Source organism: Fusarium pseudograminearum, chromosome 2 (assembly GCF_000303195.2).
Source record: "Fusarium pseudograminearum CS3096 chromosome 2, whole genome shotgun sequence".
Lineage (NCBI taxonomy): Eukaryota > Fungi > Ascomycota > Sordariomycetes > Hypocreales > Nectriaceae > Fusarium > Fusarium pseudograminearum.
Window position 1 is genome coordinate 1,711,980 of NC_031952.1, and position 11,701 is coordinate 1,723,680.

The 11,701-nt window shown below is 49.7% G+C and overlaps 5 protein-coding genes across 5 annotated transcripts; 2 read left to right on the forward strand and 3 right to left on the reverse strand.

Moving 5' to 3' along the window:
• Nucleotides 1-81: 81 nt before the first annotated feature.
• Nucleotides 82-1,099, reverse strand: FPSE_10179 (uncharacterized protein; the record flags this gene model as incomplete). The annotated part of the gene is made up of 2 exons (XM_009263296.1): nucleotides 82-579; nucleotides 662-1,099. 2 exons carry the CDS (start codon nucleotides 1,097-1,099, stop codon nucleotides 82-84), a joined length of 936 nt encoding a protein of 311 aa, XP_009261571.1.
• Nucleotides 1,100-1,639: 540 nt separating this feature from the next.
• On the reverse strand, nucleotides 1,640-2,590 carry FPSE_10180 (uncharacterized protein; the record flags this gene model as incomplete). The annotated part of the gene is made up of 1 exon (XM_009263297.1): nucleotides 1,640-2,590. The coding sequence occupies one exon, from the start codon at nucleotides 2,588-2,590 to the stop codon at nucleotides 1,640-1,642; it is 951 nt and encodes a 316-aa protein (XP_009261572.1).
• A 2,216-nt stretch (nucleotides 2,591-4,806) lies between these two features.
• On the forward strand, nucleotides 4,807-6,243 carry FPSE_10181 (uncharacterized protein; the record flags this gene model as incomplete). Its single annotated transcript, XM_009263298.1, has 1 exon — nucleotides 4,807-6,243. One exon carries the CDS (start codon nucleotides 4,807-4,809, stop codon nucleotides 6,241-6,243), a length of 1,437 nt encoding a protein of 478 aa, XP_009261573.1.
• Nucleotides 6,244-6,942: 699 nt separating this feature from the next.
• FPSE_10182 (uncharacterized protein) lies at nucleotides 6,943-7,493 on the reverse strand (the record flags this gene model as incomplete). The annotated part of the gene is made up of 3 exons (XM_009263299.1): nucleotides 6,943-7,166; nucleotides 7,227-7,278; nucleotides 7,383-7,493. 3 exons carry the CDS (start codon nucleotides 7,491-7,493, stop codon nucleotides 6,943-6,945), a joined length of 387 nt encoding a protein of 128 aa, XP_009261574.1.
• A 1,329-nt stretch (nucleotides 7,494-8,822) lies between these two features.
• Nucleotides 8,823-10,914, forward strand: FPSE_10183 (uncharacterized protein; the record flags this gene model as incomplete). Its single annotated transcript, XM_009263300.1, has 2 exons — nucleotides 8,823-10,085; nucleotides 10,141-10,914. 2 exons carry the CDS (start codon nucleotides 8,823-8,825, stop codon nucleotides 10,912-10,914), a joined length of 2,037 nt encoding a protein of 678 aa, XP_009261575.1.
• Between the last annotated feature and the right edge of the window lie 787 nt (nucleotides 10,915-11,701).

Here is an 11,701-nt window from a genome sequence, read left to right on the forward strand (position 1 = left end):
GACAGGAACGTACGTGTACATTACGGTATTGGGAGCGAAAAAAGCTATGTCGAGGAATCAAAGTGTACAGCAACCTATACCTCAAAAGAGCAGGCCCGCCTGTTCTTCCCCTTCTCTGTCACTGAGCTCATTTCCATCATTTGTGTTTGCTTCTTGCTTGGCTTTCAGCTCAGCTTTCTTCCGCAGGCCCTCCGCACGTTTCCTTTCCCGTCTCGCCGCGGCATCTTCCCACTCTTGTCCCTCTGGGTTTCGACGCGGCGCTGGTGCAGAAACGGCATCCCGGAAGGCGTTCTGGAAACGCTCGATACGCTTCTTGTTCTCGTCAAAGCGCTCGTTTGCAATATCCACAAGTGTCTGAAGGTATTCAGGGGAGACTATCCGTTGTCGATGGCCGTCAACCTGCTGTCCGATGAGTGACTCGAAGGCGAGGCCCATTGTCCGTATAGCAACCATGGGAGTAGTAGCATCTTTGCCGCTGGGGACAATGTTAAGAGCTCCCGATTCTCGGAAGCCTGCCTGCAACCCGCATCGTAGAAGTATTTGAGCATGCTCAGGAGATGCTGTGAGAACGTGGAGGATCTACGCAATATCTCAGCTTAACATGTACTTGTATTCTAACATTGCCTCTCGTTTTGTACAGAGAAGCACGGTTCCAGCTTACCATTGCTTCAAACTTGAAATGGACAAGTCTTCTCTCTTTGACCGTTGGAGCTGCATTTTGAGCCGCAGTAGAATTTTCAAGACCAAACTGGCTGCTCCAGTCCGTGACTCCATCATCTTTATCAGGTATGGGATCGTGAGAAACAAACAACCAGGCTCCTCCAGCACCCTTTCCACCAACTCCCGCTACTCGCTCATCCTCGCCTTCGGCCTCAGCAACTCTTCGTCCCTCGAGGAATACACTAACACGCCCTGCACAGCTGCTAGTAGTGACGAATCCTGACTGCTGATTGATTTCATCAATAAGATCACGGATCCCCTCGTCTACAGAGCCTTTTGGCGAAGCATCTGTGTACTCGGTATCAGGAATTGCGAGTTGGTCGAGAATCTTTTTCTTCCTCTCGACAAAGGCCGGGGGACAAGAGGCGAGTTCTTGCATGGTAAGTGTGAGGCAAGACTTTTTTATTTTTAGTTTACACGCGAGGCTGAGATAGGTCACGATGAGCAGCAAAGGGTAAGTGGCAGGGCTTCGCTAAGGCGGTATCAGATATCAGTAGTGGGGAGGAGACAACTTGTTAGCATTAAAACCGAACTATCGACGCGGGGTAGTTCGTCGGCGGCGGCTTGTACCTCGTGATCTTGATTACCTACACTCAATCAACTTCATTCTCACATCTCATACCAACGATCTCACGCTGAAAGACGATCAGTCCTATGATTGATTGATTCTTTTGTTTATTGTTTCGTCTGCTACCTGCCGCAGATTCTATCACATCAATTGTGTACTTGCTATTTATTCCTCCGTCGCAACAGGCTTCTCATATTTTTACCAAACGCCATTCGATGATTTTCAATATCCCCATTCCCTTTAGGTCCAGCGTTATTGGCTGCTGGACCAGTTTATTCCTTTAAAACGCCTTGCATAATGCTTCAATCATTAAGTCATCAGAGATAAGTTTTTGTCTGGTTGCGAGTGCAATTAGACTGTGGGTAGGGCCACTTTCTCAAGAGCAGCAGCGAGCTTTTCCTCTTGTTGCTTGCGTTCCATCATGGCAACAAACTCGGAGTAGCGAGATTGCTTATTGTGAATACCACACTCGGTCTTGTCCTGGCCCTTCCATCGGCCGGCTCGCTCATCTTCGCCCTCCTTGACAGGGACGGTGGAGTGCCAGTCACCGACAGACTTGTAGCCTTGATCGAGGAGAGCGTTGTAGGGGACGTTGTTCTCCTTGATGTATGCATCAACCTGCTTGAAAGACCAAGTGGCCAAGGGGTTGATCTTGACAACACCACGCTCATCATCAATCTCGATGATGGGGATGGAGCCGCGGGCGGCACCCTGAGACCGTCGGCGACCGTTGAGGACAGCAGCAACCTTGAGCTCATCGTACGCTCGCTGAAGGGGCTCAACCTTGACGATCCAGTCATACATCTCACTGGCGGTGTTCCACATCTCCTTGCCGTACATGTCCTCGAATTCTTCGGCATTGTTGACACCGTCAGGTTTGTAAATGTGAACGGGCACGTTGGGGTACCGGGCCTTGACTCGGTCGACGAGGTCGTGTGTCTCCTTGAAGTGGTACAAGGTATCCAAGAAGATGAGGTCGACAGTGGGAGTGTTGGGGTGCTCCTTTTGAATCTTGGAGAGCATGTCCATGGTGGCGAGACCAGTCAAGCCAAAAGCAGTCGATTGGTACAGGTTGGGGAACATGACCTTGCAGAATCGGAGAATGTCCATGGGGTGCATGTCCTCAAGCATGTTGTTGAGGTGGTCGACATGGGGCTTTGTGAGAGTGACTCGAGGAAGAGTAGTTGATGATGATGGTGAAGAGTATTCTGAGTTTTGTCCAGAGACATAGCCTGACTCGCATTCAAGCTTCATGTCGGGGAGGGACACCTGCGAGGAGGATTCGGAGATGAAGGCAGGCATTTTGAAAACGCGTGGAAGATGATTCGAAGCGTTGTTTGTTAATGTGTGGACTTGTTGAAAGTTAGGACAGGCGGAGGGCGTATCCCAGTTATGTCTAATAAAGAGCCAAAGGTAAGAAGGCCAGGTATAAGGTATAGTTGATGACGCAGGTATTCTGCTAACTTGAATATGGAACAGGATTTCAAAGCACTGGAAGAGTCAAGACAACAAGATGACGAACACGACAATGAACGAGCGAGGACAGTCAAATTCTTAAGAAGGAGGGAGTTGTGTAGTACGGCCTATATGCTATGTCCGGGCGACCGCCCGCAGGGCCCCAACCTTATGCGTCCTTAGTAATTAGCAAGGACATCGTCCGAACCCGAGCATCTGCTTCCTGTAATGAGCCCAGGACATGGAAAAAGATGGGGAGTTGCAATTGCGCAATCGCCGCCAGGAGGACTATCGTCTCTAAGTTGCAACTGAGACTGATCACGACATCGACGCTATGCCTTTCGCGATGGAGGGCGCCACGCTCTGGACAAACTTTGATTGGCCCACCCATCAAAGCCCTTGAAATGGAGGCTAGGCCCTAGGTCTTGTTTGCCTCACCTCCAGTAACGACATATTTTTGATACAGCCGCCGAGCCGGAGCTCCATCAGGTAGCAAAGTGGTTTTAGGTCTCGAAATTGGTGGGACTACAGCGGCAACCCCGGAGATCGATGTCTTCACCGCGAACACAGCTTATAAATGGCAGCCGACAGGTCATACATGGATTACGGCTCTTCTCAGAGACCAAGTTGGATGAAATCTAGATCCGAATATGGATGGGGTAGCCATGGCGAGTGATTGAGTATCAAATCCCATGTTAGCTGAGACGGGTCTGTTGCATAATGCGCACGAGGACAGTTTCCCCGCGATCATGCCATTTTGGCTGGTATTTCGCAATCGTATATCCGGATTGCCAACAGCTTATAGATGTGGTTATGTCCCTTTGTATCTTTTTTTCGCAATAAATAGCCATCGTGTTGTCACATCCCCAGATCGAAGATGATATCGTTGTTGTGTTTCGATGCTCAACTACGGGACTACCAGCTATACACCATTATTTGAATGTGCAGTATTGTAGAGCGTAATAACAAAATCGGAGTTCCGGTTATGAAAATCGTTGTCGTCTTGCAAGCCTTGAACAAGACGCAATTACAATACCAGACTACTGATGCGGCAATCGGTCTATATTGCGTGCTGTCGGAACGTCGGCACCGAGGGACCGGGCGACTGCCGTTGCCTTTTCCCTTGCCGTCCAGTCTAAGCAATTTTTTCCCCTTCTCTTCTCCGAGACGGACCGTTTCGTAACTGAGGATAAACATTAGGCCGCTGTCCGTTCACATGCTCACTAATTGAGTTGGCATGTGTTTAGAAATCTCGAATGCTGACTTAGCAGACAGGCCCCTGACCCTAAAGTTGGACTTAGCGATGTCTACGTCATATTACCAGCTTGTTTACTTGCGTCATTGCCATCTCAGTGTTGCAGTGCTTTATATTCACCGTCGTTCGCATTGATGAACGAAGCCGTCACAATTTCGCTCTTCCCGATGACCTGACCTGCACAATACATGTGAAGGTCAATATCTGCAGGATGATATGACACGTATCTCATTGGCATCTTGTACTTTGTCAGCACATGCCACAATGCTTGTAGAGGTAACTTTAATCCGGAGAACTCACTTAGATAGGCTATTGCGACGACATTATGCGGTAATGTCTCTGTCACCGTCTCTCACAAGTCAAAAACCCACGTGATCAATATTCTATATCTCATATTCAATCAAAGCGTCCATGTCTTTGTGGGCATATTCGCGCCAATCATACCCTATAGCAGCCTGACAGGAGCCGCTGAAGCCGACCCAAGGTCGCACGAGCCATCCATTGGCGGGGCAGAAGACGGAGAAGAGTGCCCTGGCGAAGGACGAGTCGAGGCATGACCAGCAACAAACGCTCACCTAAACCAACCAACCTTTTGAAGATTGACTCAAATCTTTGAGTTCGTTACTGTACCGTACCGTCGGCGGTCGCGTATTATTGTTTACCTGCCTATCTGCATCGTCGCATACTCTTAAGTATTTCTAGTCTTCATTTTTTGATCTTTTAGGTCGTATCTCGGCTTATTTTCACTGCCTGCCTTACGCCATTTCATTGTCAGACGTAGCAAATCTCACCCCGCGCGCACGATACAATGGCAGACCAACCAAGCCCTGCCAAACAGAATGTCGCACGACCACAACTGAGCTCTATGAGGAGCAGCTCATACCTTAGTGATCACCAAGAATACCGACCTCCTCGACCCGAGTCAAACCGCCAGGACCAGTTGTTCCACGGCATTGACACGGTTATAGAGGATACAAGTAACTCACCCGTTCCTCAAACGAGGCCGATCCTCCCATTTAATGGCATCCCTTCCGAGGAAAACCCACCGACTGTGGTTGACAGCGGATTGAGCCACTCGTACTCTCACCCTAACTGTGCCCCTCGTGCTGGCGAGAAATCGGATCGTCTCATTGCAACTCTCTTTTACAAGCCAAGAGGCGAAGAGCAGGGCTCTCGATCGCCTGTCAAGACCACATTTGCAGACAGTAATGAGTCCCTACCCGCCAACTTGGCCCCTACGACCGATCCAAATGAGTACCCTCTTGAGCCGCCTACCCAGGAGTCTGAGCAGCTGGACCATATTTATGGCTCATACATTTCGCCGCTTTGCATCACCTCGTTCCTTCACCTCATGTCGTCGTTCCCTCTACCTCACGACGCCGAGGAGCCTCACTCCTCTCACAGGTGCTTGGACAACCAGGAACAACCGCGCATTGTGGAACTAACACTCTCACCCACACCATCCCCTGACTATCTCAGCTTGGATGATCTGAGAAAGCACGAGATGATCTATCGCTTTGAGCAGGAATGGAATGTGGACGTTGTCCTCCAGAGAGATAGTGTTTGGAGGCGCCACCCTCGACTGGTGGTCTTTGACATGGACAGCACTCTCATTACTCAGGAAGTAATTGACCTTTTGGCTGATCATGTCAAGGATCCCCCAGACCTGGCTGCCCGGGTTGCCGAAATCACACATCGTGCGATGATGGGCGAGCTGGAGTTCGAGGCTTCTTTCCGCGAACGAGTCGCTCTCCTCAAGGGTCTTTCTTCTACACTCTTCGAGGATCTTCGACCGGTCTTGGACGTCACCAAGGGCGTGCCAGAGCTGATCAGAGCTCTGAAGCGACTGGGTATCAAGACGGCAGTCCTTTCCGGCGGCTTCCAGCCACTGACAGGATGGCTGGCTGGGCAATTGGGCATTGACTATGCCCATGCAAACCACGCCGTTATTGAAGACGGCAAGTTCACAGGCGAGGTCGAAGGTGTCATCGTTGACAAGGAATGCAAGAGAGATCTTCTTGTCGAAATAGCCAGCAAGGAGGGAATTGATATGACTCAGGTCATTGCCGTCGGCGATGGTGCCAACGACTTGCTGATGCTGGATAAGGCAGGTCTGGGTGTCGCGTGGAATGCAAAGCCACGAGTGCAGATGGAGGCCAACGCTCGCCTGAACGGAGAGAGTCTACTGGATCTATTGTTCTTGCTTGGCTTCACCGCTGAGGAGATTGACGCATTGGCTGTATAGGTTGTTGGCGTTGGATGAGGAGAGTTCTCATGAACAGTGAAGGCAGGAGTTTAGGATATGATATGGAAAGCTGGGTGCGTTGTGTTGTGTTGGGTTATTGAGATACCAGGCAGCAACGAGAACCAAGACTTCCTCGGGATATATCTCGGGTCGTAAGCATGAATGAACAGTGATGATTAGTTGATTGTAGATTGAACTTCGAGTTTCAAAATCTGGCGCTACAATATATAAATATGAACCCCATGTGCTACCTTGGTTATTGCGTAAAATGTGAAACCATCACCTGGCTCCAGATTTCAGAAAGACGTAGGTCTATATCAGATCTTCCGTAGCATATTGAGCTGGATGCCACTGTGACACTCCACCATTCAAGGCGCAACTCGCGGAGAATCGTCTGTTAGGCAGTTTGCACCTTGGCTAAACTAGCCGCTCATCCGAACAAGACATGGGAACGACGCGGAAGCACAGGAGAGCAACATTTAGACCAATAAAGACATATTATAGTTGGACACAAAGCAAGTAAAAATCGCGAAGCGTCATAAGTGAACTATGGGTGGTTGCTAAACTTGAGCCCACTCTGTCCTTCTTTCTACACAGGGCGCGAGAACTGACTGATCCAACCCAGAACCCTCCCCGCCCATTCCCTACAACATGTGCTTACACATGTAACCAGCTTTAACTACGTTCAATAATGTCGATTTAAGGGTATCCGTCCTTACCCCACTTGTTGTACTTGTCGTGAAGCTCGGAAGGAAGGGTGACGTTGGGAACAACGACAACGTTGAGGGCGCTAGGAGCGTCCTTGGGGGCCTGGCTGAGGTCACCACCGGGGTGGTACTGGTACTTGCCAGAGCTGCCACTCTCCCAGGGGTGAGTAGCGATGGCAACGGGAGACTCGGAGGTAGAACCAGTGGGCGATCGGCCTGAAGTTCAATATGTCAGCAATTGCTTCGTCCTACAGAAACCTTGGTGGATTTCCATACCAAAGTAGTAACCAGCACCGCCAAGAGCAGCAACCATAACACCACCGAGAATCTACAATTCATCCATATACGTTAGCAATGATAGTTCCTGGCTGTCATTGATTATGTTGTCGACCTGGCGCAGGTCGAGGGCCAAGCCGAGGCATTATGACGCACCAGAATCTCGGGGTTGCGTTGGGACTCCTTCTTGAGCTCAGACTTCTGGTGCTCCTGGAAACGGCGAGCAGTGGTGGAGAGGAAACGGCGAGAGACGATGCGAGAGGCCATTGTGACGACGAGCTTTTGCGGCTGTGGGGAGTTGGAGAATGGGTTTCTACGTCGGGGCTTTGGTGGTAAAGCTTTGAAGTTCTCGTATGATTTCGGAGGCAGTCGCTACGATGACTGTGAGCATGATCATTGGCCAATCCCGGGGAGCATCATCGATCACGTGATATATCAGCTAGAGCAACGATGGATGACGTCTGGAGTCTTGGGTCAGTCCTCAGCCCAGAACCTCTGGATGTATGCCTGAGACTCCAGGCCGTAAGCTGGAACATCCCGTCTGCTTGTCCCTGGCTAGAGCAAACTATTCGTTCATTGTGATGCGACGCTGATCATTCGGACCTCTGAAAGCCAAGACTAATAAAGTTAGTCGACCAAGGAATGCAACCAAAATCAAACTCTTTCCTATTCTCGTAACCGACGTTATTCTGGGATTGGATGTGAGACGTTGACGAGACGGGTTGCTGCAGAAGGCTATCACGCTTGTGCCTCTCTAGGTAGATTGACTGACGTCTGCGGATGTAATTTGTGCATATGAAATTCCTGACGAGAGCAATTACAATGCTTTCAGCCATAAGCAACCTCTGGATTCCGTGATCAGTTATCGCATTGACTTATCACACTCCAGACCAGTCCAGCCCATCCCTGCATCAGGGCCGCTAGCAGGGGCTTCAGTGACCTGAAGACAGGTCAGCCCCTGGCCCCTTACTGGGGCCCGAGAACTGCCCAGGAACTGGTCCTATTTGTACCGTAATATAGTGTGCGCAGCGGGAACGTCCAATTACCTGACGATTCCTGACCAAGGTTTCTGAGGCTGTCCGGGCTTGGAAAAAGAAACCAAGACCCAAGTCCAAGTCCAAGCCCAAGCCCAAGTCGGAAGTAGGAAAAAAGGAACAAGCATCCTCTGTACACCACCTCCTCTCATTCATCACGTTTTCCTTTCTTTTCTGGCCGCTTTTACGTTCTCTAAACCGGGTTAAGTCTCGACTTCTGCGCTCCCTACCTATCTTATTTCTCACCTTGTTGCGACCATTTCTTCTAATTCCTATCTTCTTGGGACTTCAATCCGCCTCCTGACCCCTGTCCCTCCCTTTGGTTCATTTGTACAGTACTGCGTAACGCGAACAACTGCCGACCGTGCCGACTTTACTTTTCGATATACGAGTCTTTTGACATCATTCATTGGTAAAGGACGATCTTTGGAGGACGACATTGAATGACATAGCGAAAACGTGGCCAACGCGCAACCACTTCTTTAATTCCGAACGAACCGCAGCCAAGTCATCTCGCAGCGCACGAGCACTACACGGACGGCACAATTACTAAAGCACCGCCATGGCCTCAAAACCCGACGATGATGGCTTTCTGGCACCAGATGTTTCCCGGTCAGACGCGCAGAGGCCACTGAGTATTGTCTCTTCCCGAATGACGGATATCGCGAGCGAAGATGGTGATAGATCGGATGTGCAAAATAATAGATTGAGCATTCCACAAAGTACGGATATGGGCTCGCGACCTGATACTGCACGAACTGGAGCTTCTTCTTCGAGAGGCCCGTGGCAGAGCCAGTCGTTGCGGAATAAGACATATCTTGCTGGTGTTCAGGCCAAGAGAGGGAGTGTTGAGAGTTCGACGGCCGGTTCGACCAGTCAGCCACCGAGTTTGTCAAGCAGAAGCCATGTGCCCTCATTACAATCGCATGCCTTCTTCCGCCCTATGAGTTCGCAAAAATTACAAGCGCAAAGAGGAGGATCACATCGACCATCGACAATGAGCCAGATGTCTGCTGCATCACCTTCATCCCCGACATCTCCAACATCTCCGACGTCACCTAGGTCCGAAGAGCATGGCGAGGCCAGTAGTAGTCAAATGCGGCAGAGTATCATATCGAACCCGATTGCGCAGTTGCAACGACAAATGAGCAACGAGGAGAACATGCGACCGCCGCCATCCCGGGGTACCGAAATGACCGAGCAAGAAACTTTGGACAGAATAACGGCGAATACAAGCCCAAGCCATGGCCATTATCCAGCGGGAAGTTTAACAGACAGTGTTCGCCCCCTTCAAGGCATGTCTTCGGATGCCGGCCACTTTCAACACAGCATCATTGTGGACAAAAGTTATAAAGACCTTTCCAACCTACCAAGCCCCATAAAGACTCCAAGGTCATTCCGCTCAAGTTTCCTTATGCCTGGCCGAAGCAACGACGGGCAGCTAAGTCAGAACCGGAGCACTGAAGGAGCCGAGAAACTATCTTCGGCTGCTTCATCGCCCCAGTTCAGGCCTGTTGACTCTCATAATGAGCAGCAGCACCCGCGTGTTCCGTACAAGCCAAGCCAGAAGTCCGATCTTGGTCGTGTCCATCAGTATTTCGATGGTAATACAGTATTCTGCTTAGGTGGTCGCTGGCAAAACACACGAGGAAGGCCTATCAACATTGCGACAGGCATCTTCGTTGTTGTGCCTTGTGCTCTATTCTTTGGCTTTGAGGCGCCATGGTTATGGAACAATGTGTCACCTGCGATACCCATCGTGTTTGCATACCTTGCCTACATCTGTTTCTCATCTTTCATTCATGCCTCAGTAACCGACCCTGGTGTAAGTCCCGTTTCCTTTCCATGGCAGAGCTCACCTGTATGCTAACGCCGCTCAGATTCTACCCCGAAACCTACATCAATTTCCACCTGTAGATGACGATGACGACCCCCTCCAACTAAGTCCCCCTACCACAGATTGGGCGCTGATAAAATCCGCCGAATCAACCACTGCCGCTATGGAAGTTCCAGTTAAGCACTGTAGGACGTGCAACATCTGGCGGCCACCGCGTGCTCATCATTGTCGCCTATGCGACAACTGCATAGAGACCCACGATCATCACTGCGTGTGGCTCAATAACTGTGTCGGAAAACGCAACTACCGATATTTCTTTACCTTTGTTACATCTGCGACTATTCTCGCAGCATATTTAATTGCCACCTCTCTTACACAGATTCTCCTCTACAGAAACCGGCAAGGCATTTCCTTTGGCCAAGCCGTCGATCATTTCAGAGTTCCTTTCGCCCTCGTCTTCCTTGGTTTCATCACCTTTCTCTATCCCGCTGCATTGATGGGTTATCATATCTTCCTCATGGCACGAGGCGAAACAACAAGAGAGTACATGAACTCGCACAAGTTTGCCAAGAAGGAGCGCTTCCGGGCATTTTCTCAAGCCAGCGTTTTCAAGAACTTTATTGTTGTTCTTTGCCGTCCACGACAACCCACGTATTACCAATTCAAGGCCCACTACCACGAAGGGGACCAGCGCTTGGGTGTCCGAAGGGACAAGCGGCCAAGATCAAGTTCCCAGGGATTGGAAATGCACGATGTCAACCCTGGGTCATCTGGCTTCCAAGGTCCCGTCTCGTTGAGAAATGATACTCCCCATTAATTGTGGTGCTTAATATAGGGATTTCTCCTTGCATTACGTTGCGCTGCGCTTGTATTATACTTTTGGTTGGCGCAACTACTGGGAAGTACTCATCATCTGGGGGCGGTGAGGATGATATGATGATGCCTGTTTCTTTCTTCTCTTTATTATACCCTATTCACGTTTAACTACTTGACCGCATTTATGTATTCTCTTTTTTTAGTAAAAATTCTGGAAAAGCCGGCACAGCCAGCAAAGACAAGGCGTTGGGCAATGAGTGGGATGAACAGCCTCGGTCGGCTCTGGTGTACATCTACGATTCTATCCAGATTTCTTCATAGTACAGTACAAGTTAGCTACCTAACTTTTAGATTCTCTTCTTGCATTGCACATCTTTTCCACAAATAGAGTGACCGCCACAACCTTACTGATACCGACTAGGAAATCTCATTTTTTAGGTTCTTCCTGGTTGGTGATACACTTTCCAAAGTCCACTTAAAGAGTCCCCAGATGCACGTGGAAATAAGGGAAAGGCGGAGTGCCCGATCCGTGCAGGCGATAACGCATTGATAAGAAAAATTTCAAAATTTAGTGCGCCCAACCTTTGAAACTAAAGTAGTCCCTGTTCTACCTGACATCGTAAGCAGCGCTTTTTCCACGCTCGCTATCCTTTTTTTCCCTCAAGGGCATCGTTGGTTCTTGTTGGTTTTTCATTCTTTTTTACTGTTGTCCTCGACAGGAACAACACCTAATACCGACTGAGGCTCTTTTTACATCTGTCGTATTGATCGATTTGTTTGTTTGCACA